The sequence below is a fragment of the Lepus europaeus genome, chromosome X, assembly GCF_033115175.1.
Source record: "Lepus europaeus isolate LE1 chromosome X, mLepTim1.pri, whole genome shotgun sequence".
Taxonomy (NCBI): domain Eukaryota; kingdom Metazoa; phylum Chordata; class Mammalia; order Lagomorpha; family Leporidae; genus Lepus; species Lepus europaeus.
The window spans coordinates 21,785,792-21,805,499 of record NC_084850.1 but is presented as its reverse complement, the minus strand read 5'-3'; the positions used below and the strand labels follow the sequence as shown (position 1 = coordinate 21,805,499).

Genomic DNA, 19,708 nt, shown 5'->3' with positions numbered 1-19,708 from the left:
AGATTCAAACATAATATTATTTTGAGAAATATCAAGGAATTTTCTTAGTATATAAAAAATTCTTCCAGAGCAGTCAGTTGGATTTGGTACATCATGTTTCCATTATTGTTTGTGTCAAGATATTTTTAAAAATTCCTTACATGGATTATTGGTTGTTTGGGAGCATATTGTTTAATTAGAAATAATATAAATTAGTGTAAAGTATTTGAATATTATTATTCTGATACATTGAAAAAGCTTTTGAGTAACCAGTAATAAATGATACAATGCTACTTTTTAAGCTCCAGTCGTTGTTTACTTACAGACACTAAGCCAGATTTCGAGTCAGTCTCATAAACTGTGAGGGGGATGATATTCCTGTGTTACAGATTAGGAAATTAAGGCTCAGCAAAGTTGAAGGACTTGCCCCAAGTCACAGGACGATAAGTGATAGAGTCTGAATTTGAATGCACATCAGTCTGACTTCAGTGGGTATTTTTTTCCTTCCCTCTGGCATTTAGATTTTACTTCTAAAAAAGCTTCCTCCCTCCCCCCCCCCTTCCTTTTCTTTCGCAGAGTTACAGAGAGAGAGATCAGTTGATAGGTTGATCTTCCGTCTGCTGGTTTACTCCTCAAATATCTGCAACAGCTGGGGCTGGGCCAGGCTGAAGCCAGGAGCCAGGAACTCTGTCCAGGTCTCCCTTGTGGGTGGCAGGGAGCCAAGTACTTGAGCTGGTGATCTGCCGCTTCCCAAGCACTTTAACAGGGAGCTGGCTTGGAAACAGATCAGCCAGGACTCAGACCAGCATTCTGATATAGGAATCCCAGCGACAGCTAAAGCCACTGTGCCATGACGCTTGCCCCTGGCTTTTAAATTTTAATGTTCACTACTTAATTTGACTGCTAATCTATAAGAAAACTTTGACCCATGACCTATGTGTGAAATTCTGTCTTTCCATATCAGGGTGATGCCAAACTAATGTGGCTTCCTCAGCATTTGGGGAAAACTTCAAAGGAGAACTTATAGTTAACTCTTTCTCCCTCCCATCCATTCCCTGTATCACTGCCAGAGCTGGCCTCCTTGTCTTTGTGCTTGCTTTGTCCATATTTAGACATTGCAAGCCCTTTTTCCTATAATCAGTTTCTAGTGTCGGTGCCTCTGCTCTACTATGTAACTCTGTGATCTTAATCAGGAAATGGGTCTGTTTGTCTAAAATAATCTTCTTTGCATAATAATGACAGTAAAGCAAATTTATTTTGAGAAAATCAAGAAATATGCATTGAGTGGTTCTTTCGAAGTAAATATACTATGAGGTTATATGAACTTTTTATTTCATTTTATCTTACTATGTGTAAGTATACATGAGGTTGTTCTTAAGTATCCTTTGTTCTTTAAAAAAAGATTTACTTATTTTGAAGGGCAGAACATCAGAAAGAGAGGGAGAGACAGAGAGGGATAGGTCTTGCATTCACTGGTTCACTTAGTTTCTGCCATCAAAATTTTTAAGGTTTTTTTTTTTTATTTGAAAGAGTGACAGAAAAAGAGAGAAACTGACACACACACACACACACACAGAGCAAGCATTTCCATTTACCATTTACCCCCTAAATGCCCAAAATATCCAAGACTGGGCCAGACCAAAGCCAGGAGCCAGGAACTCCATCAGAGTTCACATGGGTGACAGAGGCCCAAGTATTTGGGACATCTTATGCCTCCCAGGCACATTAGCAAGGAGATATATCTAAAGATCAGTAGCAGGGACCTGAACTGGTATTGCAGGTGGCAGCTTAAACCTGCTGTGCCTCAGTGTTGACTCCTATATTTAAGTATTTTTATTTTTTTCCCCAGCTAGTGCTTGGGCATCTGGGCTTTGGAGCCTGAGTGAATACATACCACTGTTTAAATTCTTACCCTGCCATGTTCTTGTTTTTATGACTTTAGGCAGATCATTTGACCTCTGAACCTGATTTTCTTTTTCATTTAAGTAGGGATATAGCCACTTGACATGAAATAAACACTCAGTAATGGTAGCAATTCTCATTCTTTTATTTCTTAAATAGCATTAGTGTCAAACTCTAGATAGCACAGTGTTGTATTGGACAAGTATTTTATACCTCTGGACTTTGATTCGTATAGACTGTCTTATAATCTATGGCTATAACTTAATCAAAGTTGTGCAGCTCAGTGGTAGAGCTGAGAGTAGAGTTTATTTTCTGTCTCATCCTTCCATGCTGTTTTCAAACTAACTCCACCCAGTTGTAGAAATCACTGCCACAGTGAGCCAGTTACTGGTAAGAATATATTAATCTTCATAGGTGCTAGAAAATGTTGAGAAAGAATCACAGAGTATGTGGTGACACAATTATTGGCCTATTAATTTATTATATTCAGTTTTGCTAAAGATTTAAATTGTCTTGTTTGAAGAGACAAGTTTGCTGTGATATGAGGAAAGGAGAACTAACTTCAACAACTGCTGCCGTATTACTGTATTCCTTATTTAGCCTTCACGCTGCCCTGTGATGAAGGCATCATCTTCCCTTTTCTCTAGATGAGAAAATTGAAACTCAAAGTCAGACAGCTGTTAGGTGGTAGAGCCACAGCTTCATCAAGACATGTCTAACTGCAGTATCTGTACCTATTGCACTGGACTAAAGATTCACTACAGGCTTTTTCTCAGTGTATTGATAGCATTTGTAATATAGTTAGAGCTTACTGAGACCTCCTCAAAATTGGAAAATAAATGTAATTTTACTCATTCGCTATATGCCCTTTGCTCCAGTTTTTGTTTCTGTTTTATTTCTTCCCCATCCTGAGCCCCATTTTGAATAAAGAGTAATTTCTTTCCTACCTGTAAAATAGGCTACCAGTAGGCCACAGTTGTCTGTAGTAACTGGTTCACCTAGGATGAATCAGAGTGAGAGAAGTTATAAGAATTGCTTACCCAAACTTATGGGCTAGCTTTATGTTCTTCTGTACTTGGCCTTATCCAGGCTTGTGAGATATCTTGCCTCCATGATAAACTGCTTTAAGACATGGGAAAATTGAAGCTTTACTTGGTTATAAGTGTACATTTAACACCTACAGCTTGACTCTGAAAACTTTCACTTGTATTCCCAAAGAATTTTTAAAAATGAATTATTTATTCCTAATAAATATTTGTAAATTATGTGTGAATTAGGGCAGTAACACGATGTATGTTGTAAAAATTTCTTAGAAAAAATAAAGATTAAACAAGGGAAGGTAAAGAAAAAATTTTTTATCTTTCTTGCAACTCACTGGATATTGTGTACCGTATCTTGGTAAGCACTGTCTTAGGGGAGTTATAGAACATTAAAATTCTGATTCTATATTTGTATGACAGACTATAATGAGAATTACAAATAAATAATACAGTATGAATCTTCTTGTGGCAACAGTTATACCCAATATAGAAGATGGTGCCTCATTCCTATAACTAGCCTAAGAATAGATAGGACCATTCTCTACTTTGGGAAGCAGTTGTTAGATGGAATTTTCTCTCAAGAACTCTTCTAGCTATAAAATTCTAAGACACAGAAAATAGGGTGAGGGTTTATGTTGGGAGAAAGAATTGCTATTTTTCCTTCATGTAGTCCAAGACACAGCAGAAGACACAGGTCAGTGTTAGTCTAATGAAAAGATTAGACCTCCTGTAAGTAATAAAAGCTTTTCAAAAGTGAACACTTGGGTCACATGTTATCTGTGAAAATATTATACTATTATGCTATATTATTATAGTATGACATAATTGAAAATACTGTCTGATTCATTTGTACTGATTTTCATTTCTCTTTTTCTTCTAGAATGTCTTGATTGTTGAAGTAAGTTCTACATTTACTTTTAATATAGTATGTTTATTATTTTCCTAAAGGTAAGAGGAAAAGAAATTCCTATTAAATTCAGTTTTAATGGTGGGCTTATGTTTTGTAAAGATTACTTAGTAAACTATTTTTTACTGATAATTGAAAAATTTCATTTTTCCCTACATCTCTTATTGGTTTGAATTTTTCCTTCTAATCATGCTATAACCATATTACATATGTATATGTAATTTAATATGTTGCTTAAATTTTATCTGATATTTTCTACATGCAAAAGAATATTTCTATACTACTTTCTTTTTGCTATTGTGTCCTAAAGTATTTTGTACCTCATAATAGCCAAATATATCCAGTGCTTACTTTGCCAGGGATTGTTCTAAGTGCTAAGGAGACAAACACAGAAAGGTAAAGCACTTTGTCAAGGCTCCGAGCTAGTAAGTAGAGTGAAGAGTCAAATACATCTTCACTTCCTTTAGCTCAGTGGTTCTCAAAGCGTGACCCCTAGATCAAAAGCATTGGCTAAGAACCTAATGAATTGAAATTTCTGTGATGAGTCCCAGCGAAGTATGTTTTAATAAGTATCCAGGTGAGCCTGATGCGTGCTGAGGTTTAAGAACCTTGATTTATGCATAAGTCACCTTTTCATTAAGGCCTTCCCTGGCCATCCTATATAGAAGCTCACATTTCCACCCTCTCAACTTCTATCCCTCTAATACTTTTTCTCCCCTTGATCACTTATCATTTTTTTTAATTTATTTATTTATTTGAAAGGCAGAGTTACAGAGAGGCAGAGGCAGAGAGAAAGGTCTTCCATCTGCTGGTTCACTCCCCAATTGGCTACAGTGGCCAGAGCTGCGATGATCTAAAGCCAGGAGCTTCTTCCAGGTCTCCCACGTGGGTGCAGGGGTCCAAGGACTTGGGCCATCTTCCACTGCTTTCCCAGGCCATAGCAGAGAGCTGGATCAGAAGTGGAACGGCCAGGACTCGAGCCAGCGCCCATATGGGATGCTGGCACTGCAGGCGGCAGCTTTACCTGCTATGCCACAGCGCTGGCCCGCACTTACCACTTTAATAGCCGGTTGTACTCCTGTAATTTTTGTGTGTCGACTCCCTATTCAGGTATTTCTGCCTTCCTGAATTCTACAAGCTTCTAAAGCGCAGCTTGTGATCCTATCTCCTACTCAGACCCTATTCTCCCATTCTTCAGTCTCTAGATTGAATTCTTTAAATTTTTTAGTGTGACTTCAATATGTAATACCAGCCTCATTCTCTAGCAACTTTCTCACATTTCTCTATGCTTTTCGTAGCTTCCTGGAGTCTGTACCTCCATTTTCTGCCCTTGGTTCTTTTTTCCCTATTTCTTTTTTTTTAAATAACAGGTTAATTGAGATATAATTCACAACATTCACCCACTTAAGATGTACAATTCAGTGATTTTTACTATATTTACAATATTGTACAATTACTACATTCGATTTTAGAATATTTTTATTACCTCACAAAGAACCCCAATCCCCTTAGCACTTTCCCTCTCCCCCAGCAAACTGATAATCTACTTGTTTTCTCTATAAGATTTACCTATTCTGGACATTTTGTATAAATGGAATCATATAATATGTGGCCTTTTGTGTATGGCTTCTTTCACTTAGCTCAGTGTTTTCAAGGTTTATGCAGGTTGTGGGATACATCAATACACATTCCTTTTCATTACCAAAGAATATCCCAGTATGTGCATATACTACATTTTCTTCATCCATTCATTGGTTGATAGGCATTTAGATTGTTCCCCCTATTTTCTCCTCACTTCTTGTGCTTCAGATGTCTTTAACCCCTCCCTAATCTCATATTTAAATTCCTTTATGACTAGCTCAAAAGTCACCTCTACAAAGCTTTCCTTGGTACCCCTTCCCTCCTCAACTTGCTTGAATCTTTTAATTTTAATTATGAAATATTTTAAACTAAGGAAAGTATATGTTCAACACCCAGTTATTTACCCCAAAATATTCACATTTGGCTACATTTGCTTCAGATCTCATTTTTAAGGGAAATTAAACATCATAATACAGCCAAAGCCCTGTTTTTTCCCCTTCATTCCCAGATGCATGGTAACCGTGCATACAGTTGATACATAGCATTTGCATGCATGTTTGAGTACAGATTTACCTGGGTCTTCTGCTCCAGGTCTCATTAGGCTGAATAAAGGTGTTAGCTGGGGCTTGTGTTCTTCATGTGAGTTCATTCAGGTTGTTGCTTGTGGATTGGAAGATTTAGGGCCCTTTTTCTTGCTGGTGGCTTGCTGACCACAGGTTGTGCTCAGATGCTAAAGATCCTCCTCATGTCCTAGCCCAAGGCCCTCATAATTTGGCAGCTGACTTCACAGCCTGCAGCCTGATACAGCTGTATAGTAAAGTATAACCCAGTCACCACAAGAACTGTCACATCATTTTCACAGATCTCAGTCACACACAAGGGGGTAGGATTCTCCCAGATGTATCCATGATGGGACTGGAATCCTAGAACCATCAGAATTCTGCCTACCATGGCCTGCATATCTGTAGTTTCTAAAAGTCTCCAAACCTGATGTTTCTGATGGCCCATGCTGCTATATACCATCATTAATGAGTATTTTCTTTGAAGGATATTGAGGTCATGGTTCAAAAAATATGTTCCCTTTTAGAGGTAGATTTGTTTTGAATAGTATCCTACTTTTTTTTTTATTTTTTTTTTTTATTTTTGACAGGCAGAGTGGACAGTGAGAGAGAGAGAGAGACAGAGAGAAAGGTCTTCCTTTGCCGTTGGTTCACCCTCTAATGGCTGCCGCGGTAGCGCGCTGTGGCCGGCGCACCGCGCTGTTCCGATGGCAGGAGCCAGGTGCTTCTCCTGGTCTCCCATGGGGTGCAGGACCCAAGCACTTGGGCCATCCTCCACTGCACTCCCTGGCCACAGCAGAGAGCTGGCCTGGAAGAGGGGCAACCGGGACAGGACCGGTGCCCCGACCGGGACTAGAACCCGGTGTGCCGGCGCCGCAAGGCGGAGGATTAGCCTGTTGAGCCACGGCGCCGGCCGAATAGTATCCTACTTTTGACTGAGTACTTGAGATTTGCTTTCATGTAAAGTCATTTTATACAGTAAAACTTTATTAGTATGGATACTTTTTAAGATGGTATAATACTGTATTTCTTAAAGAGAGTGGGGTCTGTTAACACCTGCATGAGGGTGCTGGTGCTGTGGCTTAGCAGGTAAAGCCGCCACTTTTAGTACTGTCATCCCATATGGGTGCCGATTCGAGTCCCAGCTGCTCCACTTCCGATCCAGCTCTCTGCTATGGCCTAGGAAAGCAGTAGAAGACGGCCTAAGGCCTCGGACCCCTGCACGTACGTGGTAAACCTGGAAGAAGCTCCTGGCTCCTGGTTTTAGATCAGCGCAGCTCTGGCCTTTGCAGCCAATTGGGGAGTGAACCATCAGATTGGAAGACCTCTCTCTCTGCCTCTCCTCTCTCTGTGTAACTCTTTCAAATAAATAAAATAAATCTTTATTTATTTAGGAGATTTATTTATTTATTGGCAAGGCAGAGTTAACAGAGAGGCAGAGAGAGAGAGACAGAGAGAGAGAGGTCTTCCATCCACTGGTTCACTCCCCAGATGGCCACAATGGCCGGAGCTGTGATGATCCGAAGTCAGGAGCCAGGAGCTTTCTCCGGGTCTCCCACGCAGGTATAGTTGCCCAAGGACTTGGACTGTTGTCCACTGCTTTCCCAGGCCAAAGCAGACAGCTAGAACGGAAGTGGAGCAGCTGGGACTCAAACCGGCTCCCATATGAGATGCCGGCACTGCAGGTGGTGGCTTTACCTGCTATGCCACAGCACCAGGCCCAAAATAAATCTTTAAAAAAAAACAATTACCTGTATGAGAAAGTTTGAGGAAGAGATCTTCTATTTTGAGTTTATGAAAAAAAACCCTAAACTACTTTCATAACAAAGGATAACATCATAACTAATAAAATATACATGTATATATAGTATATACATGCATATATATGCACTTAAACTATTTCTTCATATATCTTTATTACATTGACACAGTGATAGTACATATTTATAGTGTGTTGTGCTTGTCTATATTTAAATTTGCTATTATTGACTTCTATTTGCCTGCAAAATCTAATCCTGGAACTGACATATTTGCTCCTTGATGAGGACTAGATGATTTATAGGTTCCAGAAAATCTCAGTGTATAAATTTTGATGAGAATTATTGAAGCAAAAAAAAATGACAGTCTTCCAATTATACATGGGAGCTGTGATATTTTATATTATATGGTAACTCTGGAGTTAAAGGTGTGCTGGTTTTTATTTACTATTTAAATATCTTCTCTTTTTTTAAAGGATATAATTGACACTGGCAAAACAATGCAGACCTTGCTTTCCTTGGTCAAGCAGTATAATCCAAAGATGGTCAAGGTCGCAAGGTAAGTATCACTTTTGGACATAAGATAATTTTTTTTCAGTTGAAGATGGATTAAGTAATTACTTCTTTGTAAGTACGAAAGTTATCGGCGATCATTTTATCTTCAAAAAGTAATATAATCTCAAATAAGACTTGGAAATTTTCCTTCTAAATAATTTCGTTGTGCATTAATAAGCCCTTCATTAGTCATTTTCTTTTCTTTTTTTTTAATTTTTTTTGACAGGCAGAGTGGACAGTGAGAGAGAGAGACAGAGAGAAAGGTCTTCCTTTGCTGTTGGTTCACCCTCCAATGGCCGCCGCGGTTGGCGCGCTGCAGCCGGCGCACCGCGCTGATCCGATGGCAGGAGCCAAGTGCTTCTCCTGGTCTCCCATGGGGTGCAGGGCCCAAGCACTTGGGCCATCCTCCACTGCACTCCCTGGCCACAGCAGAGAGCTGGCCTGGAAGAGGGGCAACCGGGACAGAATCCGGTCCCCTGACCGGGACTAGAACCTGGTGTGCCGGCGCCGCAAGGCGGAGGATTAGCCTAGTGAGCCACGGCGCCGGCTGTCATTAGTCATTTTCTTTCCTACACTAACATTTGAGTTTTTATCATGCTAATTATATCAACTTGTACTGGGTGTTGTGGGAGAGGATTTTGGGCCTCCTTTCAGAATTGAGACTAAGGGTCCCAACAGGGGATAAGGATGTGGTAGGAAGGGGTATTCTCTCAAGGTTTGGAGCTCCTAAAATTGAGTAATGTATATTGCATCTTGTTTTGTGTCCAAATTGAAATTTTACGGTGCCTCCTCCCTTTTTTTCTAAGCTGACCTTACCTGTACTGTTTGGCTTTTTTTCTTATAGTTCTTTTTTTAAAAAAAGATTTATTTATTTATTTGAAAGGCAGAGATACAGAAAGAGAAGGAGAGAGAGAGAGAGATCGTCCATCTGCTGATTCACTCCTCAGATGGCCGTAATGGCCAGCTGGGGCTGGGCCAGGCCAAAGCCAGGAGCCAGGAGCTTTTTCAGTTTTAAAGTTTTATTTATTTTTATTCACTTGAAAGGCAGAGCAACACATACACACACACACAGAGAGACTCACTCCTGGCCAGACTGAAGCCAGGAGTATGGAACTCCATCCAGGTCTCCCACATGGCTGGCAGGGATCCAGCTACTTGAGCCATTGTCTGATGCCTCCCAGGGTGTGCATTAGCAGGAAACTGGATCAGAAACAGAGCTGAGACATAAGCCCAGACACTCTAATATGGGATGCAGGCCTTGAAAGTGGCTTCTTTACCACTGTGCCACAATGCCCATCTTTGGAGTAGCATTCTTATTCCCATTGTATAGATAAGGATACTGAGGCATTGGGACTTGCCCAGAGGCACAGAGCTATTCAGCTGTAGACATGGGATTTGAACCTAGAAGAAATGGCTGAGTGCATCCTTTTTATATCTTAAGTTTTTGGTACAGTAACATCCCTGATGTGTTATGGGTATATATTTTTTTACTTTAATAATGTTATTTTTGGGGCCGGCACTGTGGCACAGCAGGTTAACGCCCTGGCCTGAAGCGCCGGCATCCCATATGGTCACTGGTTCTAGTCCCGGCTACTCCACTTCCAATTCAGCTCTCTTCTGTGGCCTGGGAAAGCAGTGGAAGATGGCCCAAGTGCTTGGGCCCCTGCACTCACGTGGGAGTCCTGGAAGAAGCTCCTGGCTCCTGGCTTCAGATTGGTGCAGGTCCAGCCGTTGTGGCCATCTGTGGAGTGGACCAGCAAATGGAAGACCTCTCTCTCTGTGACGTGGGCCATTTTCTCCTGCTTTCTCAGGCCATAGCAGAGAGCTGGATCGGAAGAGGAGCAGCCGGGACTAGAACCGGTGCCTATATGGGATGCTGGCACTTCAGGCCGGGGTTTTAAGCCACTGCACCACAGCGCTGGCCCTGGCATTGACTTTTATCCTTCAGATACTCTTTGGTAATTCTGTCCCAGAGTATGCTGTGTAATTGAGGTAGACTGGCTCATGAGAATGTATTTTGTGGTGCTAGAGTATGATGTATTCAAAGACTGCTTAGGTTATTTCTTGTTAACACAGTTGGCCTATGTCAGTGTTTTTCAGCTTTTCCTAATTTTTCCACCACCATGAAATTTTAATATGGTGGCTATATTCTTCATCAGTTTATGTCTTACCTTTATATCTGTGCTTTATGTATAAAGTATAGGGGTGGACGTGGTGGTGTACCAGGTTAAACTGCTATATGGGATGCTAACATCCCATATCAGAGTGCCAGATCAAGTCCTGGCTCCTCCGCTTCTGATCCAGCTTCCTGCTAATACATCCTACGAGGCAGCAGATGATGGCTCAAGTACTTGGATTCCTGCCACCCATGTGGGAGACCTGGTTGGAGTTCCTAGCCCCTGGCTTGGGCCTGCCTCAACCCCAGTTGTTGTGAACCAGCACTCCCCAATTGAAATTCATTTATCTCTCTCTCTCTCCCTCCCTCCCCCCTCCCTCCCTCTCTCTCTCCCTCCCCCTTCTACCCTCTCCCTCCCTCTCCCTCTCTTCCTCCCTCTCTCCCTCTCCCTCTCCCTCTCTTCCTCCCTCTCTCCCTCTCCCTCCCTCTCTCCCTCTCCCTCTCTCTTCCTCCCTCTCTCCCTCTTCCTCTCCCTCTGCATCCCTCCTTCCCTTCCTCGCTCCCCCCCTCTCCCCCCCTTCTATCCGCCTCTGTTTCTCCTCCCTCTGTCTCTCTGCCTTTCAAATACCTAAAGAGAGAGAGAGAGAGAGAGAGAGAGAGAGGTAATATGAGAATACAAAGCTTTATCTAATGCAGGGTTAAGAATGACTAAACTAGGGGCCAACATTGTGGAGTAGCAGGTTAAGCCACCTCCTGGGATACCAGCATCCCATATCAGAGCACCAGTTTCAGTCCTGGCTGTTCCACTTCCAATCTAGCTCTTTGCTAATGCACCTGGGAAAGCAGCAGAAGATGGCCCATGTACTTGGGCCCCTGGCACATGTGTGGGATACTTGAATGAAGTTTTAGGCTCCTGGCTTCAGCCTGGCCTGGCCTCAGCTATTGCAGCCATTTGGAGAGTGAACCAGTGGATGGAAGATCTCTCTCTGTCTCTCCCTCTCTCTGTCACTCTGCCTTTCAAATAAATCTTTTTTTTTTTAAAAAAGGATGAGTATGGGGTCAGTGTTGTGGCATAGTGGGTAAAGCTACCACCTGCAACACTGGCATCTCATATGGGTGCTGGTTTCTGTCCTGTGTGCTCCACTTCCACTCCAGCTTCCTGCTAATGACCTGGGAAAGCAACAGATGGTGGCCCAGCTGCCTGGTCCCCTGATACCCACATGGGAGACTTAGAAGAAGCTCTTTGCTCTCAGCTTCTGCCTGATCCAGTTTTGACCATTATGGCCATCTGGGGAGTGAATCAGTGGATGGAAGATTCTCTCTCTCTCTTTCTCTCTGTGTGTGTGTGTAACTCTAACTTTCAAAAAATCTTTCTTTAAAAGGATGAATAAATAAACATTTTAAATTAAAAATTAAAAGCTGTTAACTGACAGAACTGTAAAGTGGCATGGCTACTCTGGAAAACAGTTTGGCAGTTTCTTTAAAAATTAGACGTTTAACTACCTTAAGACAGTTATACTACTGAGCATTTATCCTGGAGAAGTAAAAACTGAGGTCCATACAAAAGCTTGTACATGAATGTTCATGGCAGCCTTATTTATAATAGCCCTAAGCTGGAAGCAACCAGGATGTCCTTCAGTAGGTGAATGGTTAAACAAGTGGTGGTACACACATACCATGAAATAGTACTCAGCAACGAAAGGAACAAACTGCTAATATATACAACAACCTAGATGAGCCTCAAAGGAATGGTGCCGATAAAAGCCAATCTCAAAAGGTTATATACTATATGTTTCCAATTGTACAGTATTCTTAAAATGACAAGCTAGAGAATAGATTAGTGATTGCCAGGGGTATATGGGTGCAAGAGGGAGCATTGATGCAAGGTGTCTCAGTGGAGTGGTGATGACATGAATCCACATGTGATAAAATTGCATAGAACTATGCACATACAGATTAAGTACATGAAAACTGGTAATATCTAGATATAGGCTGTGCACCAATGTCTGAGAAATCTGGAAATGGTCAGTTCACCAATGTCTGTGTCCCAATTGTGATATCTATAGTTAGGAAAAGTGTTACCATTGAAGGGAACATCATAAAGAGCACTTGTATTTTTTTTGCATCTTCCTATGAATCTATATTTCAGTTTAAAAAATTTGAACAAACTATTAACTTTTAGCTTAGCTTCATAATTGTATTTGCTAAGTCACTTATTATAGCTTGCTTATATAAATTGTAATGTATCAAATTATACATGCAAATTAGAAGTTTATATAAATACCTAAAAGTGATGGCAGTGTAATGAATTTTTTTAAAAGTTCGCAATTATTTCCAGCAAGAGTCAAACCTTTAATTACTTAAAAATTAACTTCTAGGTACTCACTGAGATTTTGTTGACACTTTCTTTTTAGTAGTTGACATAATAATGGCTAGCAAATAGCTTTTGGAGATTAAATAATAAAGTATAGATTCTGGATTAAAAAGTAAACAGTATCCACAAGGCAGCTAACAAGCACCTGTAGGCTGCCTCACCATAACTTCAAGATTGAGCAGTTAATGAAGGAAGCCCTCTTACCAAAGCCGTGTATTCCCCACAGTTTTATAGCATTGACGTTGCATACATTCCATGTATCTTCCATGCACTCAGTGTCAGTGCTGCTCGTGTGATGCCCAAGAGAACACAACAGAAAAACTGAACACTAAGGAATAAGATTATGTCAGGAAGGGTTGCATTTTGGAAGGTCACAAATTGTTGTGATGTCCACAATCTCTGCCTTTCCTGCTGATAATTAGTTGTGCTCTCCTTGGAGACACTATCACTACCGTTGAATACAAGGAGTGTCCCATCTGTTTCAAGTTCCAGGGGTTCTCCATAGAGCAGTGGAGTGGGAAAACAGGAGTCTGGGATTTCAGTATGGCATTTCTTTCCCACTTACCTCATAAACTGTTCCAGTTTTCAAGGAGATATGGTATTTTTTCATTGTTGGCTGTTACAGAGAGCAGTTGCTTAATTGTGCTTCTTAGAATGTAGGAAAGATAGTAAGGCTTTTAACATGTTATATATTGCTGATTCTGGAAAACCAAATAACCCATGTCCCCATTATCAGTCATTCACCCTGCCCCCCACCTCCTAGACAGTGGCACCACTAATCTACTTTCTAAGAAAGTTTGACTTTGCTTATTCTGAACATTTCACAGAAATGGACTCATGCAGTATGTGGCCTTTGTATCTGCTTTCCTTCACTTAGGATGATGTTCTCAGGGTTCATGCATGTTGCAGCATATACTGATACTTGCAGCATATACTCATTCCTTGTTATGGCTAAATGGTATTTCATTGTACGCATATACCACATTTTGTTTTTTTCATGCATCTGTTGGTAGACATTTGGGTTTCTGTTTCTTGGCTCTTATGAATAATTTTTTTTTTGCCAGGCAGAGTTAGACAGTGAGAGAGAGACAGAGTTATAGACAGTGAGAGCCAGGAGAAGCCAGGAGCTGGGTACTTCCTCCCAGTCTTCCATGCGGATGCATGGACCCAAGCACTTGGGCCATCCTCCACTGCCTTCCTGGGCCACAACAGAGAGCTGGACTGGAAGAGGAGCAACCGGGACTAGTACCCAGCGCCCTAACCAGGACTAGAACCCAGGGTGCCAGCGCCACAGGCCTAGGATTAGCCAAGTGAGCCATGGCGCCAGCCTATGAATAATGTTAATATCAACATTCATCTACAAGTTTTTGTTTGAGTCCTTGTTTCCAGTTCTCCTGGGTTTGTAATTGCTAGGACATGTGGTAACTCTGTGTTTAACATGGTAAGGAACTACCAAATTGTTTAACAAATACCATTTTACATTCCCACAGCAACATATAAAGGTTCTACCATCTGCATACCTTGACAACACTTGTTATTGTCTAACTTTTATTAGAACCATCCTAGTGAGTTTAATGTGGTACCCCATTGTGTTCTGGGTTTGCATTTCTCTGATGACAAATGATGGTGCAGCATCTTTTTTCATTTGCATATTAGCCATTTGCATAGATCTTCTTTGGAATGTTACCCTTTTAAAGTATTGAAAATGCTTCAGAATTGACCCACTGTCATGCCTCACCAATGGAACTTTATATATATTTTTTAAATTTACATTTTTATTAAATTTTTTGATTAACATAATGTATACATTTTTATGGGATGCAGTATTCAGCACATATATACAGCATAAACTTACTAAATCAGGTAACTGACCCTTCGGTTTACTTTTCTTTGTGCTTGGAGCCTACCAGTTTCTCTCTTCCAGTTCTTTATACAGAATATAATACATTATTGTGAACTGGAATCTTCTCTCTGTGCAGTAGAACACTGGAACTTGTCCTCTCTGTGTGTTTCATTATCTGTTATCCAGCTTCACTCTGTCCTCTTGCTTTACCTTTCCCCAACTGATTTTTTTTTAATATTTATTTATTTGAAAGTCAGAGTTACACAGAGAGAGAGGAGAGTCAGAGAGAGAGGTCTTCCATCCATTGGTTCACTCCACCATTGGCCACAATGGCCGGAGCTGCGCCGATCTGAAGCCAGGAGCCAGGAGCTTCTTCTGGTCTCCCACGTGGGTGCAGGGGCCCAAGCACTTGGGCCATCCTCCACTGCTTTCCCAGGCCACAGCAGAGAGCTGGATCGGAAATGGAGCAGCCGGGTCTTGAACTGGCGCCCATATGGGATGCTGGCGCTTCAGGCCAGGGCGTTAACCCGCTGCACCACAGCGCCAGCCCCACCCCAACTGATTTTAAACATTGAGATGTGTAGTATAGGGGTGCTGCATTCCACTGATCTCTTAGCACAGCTTGCACTGTGTTCAGTGACGGCTTTTCTGGAGTGTTCATGAGTTCAGGCAGAGGTAAGGAGTTCCGCGGTGACTGGTTTGTTATTTCTAAGTGGAAATTGAGTTCAGAATCTCCTGTGACTAATAACTGGAAGAAAGTCATAGGAGACTTGATTAGATGTTCCTTGGAGCCTTGGGCTTAGACCAGTGCTTCTCAACTTCGGCTGCACATTGAAATCCCCAGACAGTTACAAACAAACAAACAAAAAACCCCAAACATCTCTGCCTGTGTCTTTTGCCCAGATATTCTGATGTAACTGGTCAGGGGTGTGGCTGGAGTATCTATCCGTTTTGTGTTTCTCGAAATGCCCAGGTGATTCTGATGTGCAGCCAAGGCTGAGAATCACTTAAGGCTTTTTCCAGATTTTTAAATATATTTATCTAGGAAGGTATGAAATCATAAGTTTTATTGAAGATGCCTTTAACATATGTAAAGGCTTTCAATGCACCTTCTACAGCTTTTTAAAAAATGTGTGTATGTATTTGACAGAAAAAGAGACAGAGTACTCCCATCCACTGGTTCATTTACCAAATGTCCGCAATGGCCATGATTGACATTGCCTGCAGCTAAGAGCTGGGAACTTAATACAAGTCCCCATGTGGGTAGCAGGAACCCAACCTTTTGCACTATCCTCACTGCTTCCCAGGGTCTGCATTAGCAGGAGGCTGGAATAAGGAACTGGGAATTGAACCCAGAGACTCTGATTTATCGTTTAAGATTTATTTTTTATTTATTGGAAAAGCAGAATTACAGAGAGATAAGGGGAGACAGAGCAAGCCAGAGAGATTTTTCATTTGCTGGTTCACTCCCCCAAATGGCAGCAGTGGCCGGGACTGAGCCAGGCTGACGTCAGGAGCCAGGAGCTTCTTTTAGGTTTCCCACATAGGTGCAGGTGCCCAAGCACTTGGGTCATCTGCTGTTTTTCACAGGCACATTAACAAGGAGCTGGATCAGAAGTGGAACAGCTAAGAATTGCACTGGTGCCCATGTGGGATGCCAGCATTGCAGGCAACAGCTCAACCCACTACATCACAACACCAGCACTTGTACTCTGATTTTTGAGGCAGGCATTTTAACCTGTAGGCTAAATGCCCACCCGTACAGCTTCTCCCTTGCCCCCAACGCCGCTACCATGGCTGAAAAATTTCAGCAGGCAGCATTTAGGTTACAACATTAGCTTTTGGCAGAATTGACTTACCTCAGAGCCAGCGTTGTGGCATAGTGGGTAAAACCAACTCCTGCAATACCAGCATTCCACATGCACACCAGTTCAAGTCCCAGCTGCTCCACTTCTGATCCAGCTTCCCGTTAATGTGCCTGGGAAAAACAGCAGAAGATGGTGCAAGTGCTTAAAGCCCTGCCACCCACTGGGAGACCCAGAAGAAGCTCTTGGCTCTTAGCTTTGGTCTGGCCCCACCCTGGCTGTTGTGGCCATTTGGAGAGTGGACCAGTGGATGGAAGTCTCTCTCTGTATCTCTGTCTCTCCTTCTCTCTGTAACTCTGCCTTTTGAATAAATACATAAACCTTTAAAAGAAAAAAAGAATTGACTTACCTTACCTGCTACTATTGCTCTCAAAAATGAATGCCAGTTCCTTTATGACACTAGTTCCTTTTTAGCCTGCAGCTCCTCTTTGCAAGCCAAGTATTCAAGTTTAATGAAAGCTGATGCTCACTTCTCCCACACCCTTGACAGCTTAGGAATTGTATTTCCAGAGATTCTGGACCAAGAGCCCTTTTTATCCTTGCTCGTTGGCACTCCCCACCCATTCATCTTGGATAGCTGCCCTTGTAAGAGTCAGGGTACAGCTCCCAGAACTGTCCATCAGGCTCCAGGTAGACTTCAGGCAGGGGCCTCGCCTCGTCCGTTGGGTGTATTCATTGCCACTCCTCTCATCTCCAGGATTTTGCCGGCCATTTCCTAGTCTGTCTATAGGGATGTTAAAGCTCACCATGATATGGTTAATGCAGTTGAAAGCCTTTGGGAACATTAATGTTCTCTTTTGTAATGCCCTGTAGTCTCTCCATATGTCTCTTGTATCATTTTGTAATTAACAGCCTGCTGGTGAAAAGGACCCCTCGAAGTGTTGGATACAGGCCAGACTGTAAGTGAATTACCTTTTTTGTCAATCATTTAACCGTCTTTAACGTAAAAAAGGTTGTATGTGAAATGGCTTAGAGTTACTTTAGGGAATATTTGTAGAGAAGGCCATTTGCAAGTATTAAAGTTGAAAGCAGTATTTTCTGTATCTAAATGATGAATTATGATTCTTTCTAGTTGTTGGATTTGAAATCCCAGACAAGTTTGTTGTAGGATATGCCCTTGACTATAATGAATACTTCAGGGATTTGAATGTAAGTAATTCTTCTTATTCTCGCTCTTATTTTTCAAAACCCACATAAACATTTAGGAAAGGGAAGAATTGTTTTCTCTTTCCAGCACCTCATAATTTGAACAGACTGATGGTTCCCATTAGTCACATAAAACTGTAGTCAAGTACAGACGTCCTTAGAACTGGAACTTGGCCAGGCTGGGGTGACAATTCTTGCTGGCTGAAATAGTTGAACAGCTTTAATATATAATAACTGTCCTGTTATTATTTCAGATGATAAATGTGGTCATAAGTAAGAAATAGATAAGTGTTTCAAGTCTTCTTTCACTCTCCTTCAAATGCCCTCCTCCTGTGGAAGCAGGAGTCCCACGGATACATTTAGGAACACTACCAAGGAAGATTAGGAGGACTACTCCAACAGCACTCTCTAAAGCAGGCTTTTTATTGCATCTTTTTTCACCACTTACCCTGCCCCCCATTTTGATATACTTAAAATTTCCTGCTTCATTTGTTATTTAAAATTGCATATTGAGATCAAAAAAGAAAAAGAAACTAATGGGACAAACTACTGGTTTGGTTTCAAGACACTCCCCAAAGGTTACCAGTCTAAGTTATCATACAATTACTTCTCTCTTTTTTTTTTTTTTTTGACAGGCAGAGTGGACAGTGAGAGAGAGAGACAGGGAGAAAGGTCTTCCTTTTTGCCGTTGGTTCACCCTCCAACGGCCGCCGCAGCCGGCGCACCGTGCTGATCCGAAGCCAGGAGCCAGGTGCTTCCTCCTGGTCTCCCATGGGGTGCAGGGCCCAAGCACTTGGGCCATCCTCCACTGCCCTCCCGGGCCACAGCAGAGAGCTGGCCTGGAAGAGGGGCAACCGGGACAGAATCCGGCGCCCCGACCGGGACTAGAACCCGGTGTGCCAGCACCGCAAGGCGTAGGATTAGCCTATTGAGCCGCGGCAGCAGCATAGAATTACTTCTGTTTGTTTAGTAAGAAGCCTGGCAGCATAAAAGTATTCTTACCAGATAGGCAAAATGTTCTGCTTGGCTTTTATTTTGGTCTGTTCCTCTAATGTGAATTTCTGAATTTTTATTTTCTAGCATGTTTGTGTCATTAGTGAAACTGGAAAAGCAAAATACAAAGCCTAAGATGAAACTGCAAGTGGAATTTGGAAAACATCAGGAGTCTCATAGACATCGCCAGTAAAATTATCAAATGTTCTAGTTCTGTGGCCATCTGCTTAAATAGAGCTTTTTGCATGTACCTTATCAGAATTTTTATCTGTTTTGTATTTTAGAAATGTCATTTGCTGCATTCCTAAGCTCTTTGTTTGCACTATGAGCCTATAGACTATCAGTTCCCTTTGGGTGGATTGTCAAACAATTGTTAAACTTGTGAATGAAAAAATTATCTTAAATCGCACCACTATAAGATGAAAATATTGAAGTTGTATCTAAGAAACATTTAAAGAGAAGATATATTAGTTTTTTAATTGGTATTTTAATTTTTATATATTCAGGAAAGAACAGAAGTGATTGAATATTGTGAATTATATTACTGTGTGTTTAGAAAAGAAAAGAAGCAGGAAGTTTCACATCAAATAGAGCATCTAAGACGTTTTGTTCTGTTGAATAAACCTATGCCCGGTAGTTATTTTATTAGTGTTTCAGTAGTATTGACTATTTTCCCACATGTTCAGATTATTTCCAAGGAATTTTTGTCAACAGTTCCTTTTAAATGCAATCAAATAAATTACAAAAAAATACCACTTTGTGAATTCTTCCCTGTATGAAAATCCTTAAAATAGGGACTGTGTCTTTAAAAGAAGCTATGCCTACCTGTCATTTCTCTACAAATTAACCTAGTATAGTTTTCTGTCAATTATGTTTTCCTGGTTTCTTAAGTTTAATTGTAATCCTTACCAAACATAGCGAATAATGATTATCTGGTAGAATGGGTTGGTGGAGCTAGCGAAATTCCTTTCTACTTCAGAGGCATGAAATCTCAGACACATGGTACACTTTATTACATTTTACTAGGCTAAAATAACATGTATGTCTCTTGGAATTCTTCAAATTGTTCAGATTGGATTCTCAGCAACAT

At 41.3% G+C, this 19,708-nt stretch overlaps 1 protein-coding gene across 1 annotated transcript in view; it reads left to right on the top strand.

Moving 5' to 3' along the window:
• The window catches only part of HPRT1 (hypoxanthine phosphoribosyltransferase 1), a 45,766-nt gene extending 26,393 nt beyond the window's left edge, over positions 1-19,373 (top strand). Inside the window, exons 5-9 of the mRNA XM_062183162.1 lie at positions 3,802-3,819; positions 8,203-8,285; positions 17,332-17,378; positions 17,552-17,628; positions 18,706-19,373. Of these exons, the coding sequence (XP_062039146.1) occupies positions 3,802-3,819; positions 8,203-8,285; positions 17,332-17,378; positions 17,552-17,628; positions 18,706-18,753 (273 nt within the window). The 3' untranslated portion in view covers positions 18,754-19,373. The remainder of the gene's footprint in view (positions 1-3,801; positions 3,820-8,202; positions 8,286-17,331; positions 17,379-17,551; positions 17,629-18,705) is intronic.
• The last annotated feature ends 335 nt before the right edge of the window (positions 19,374-19,708 follow it).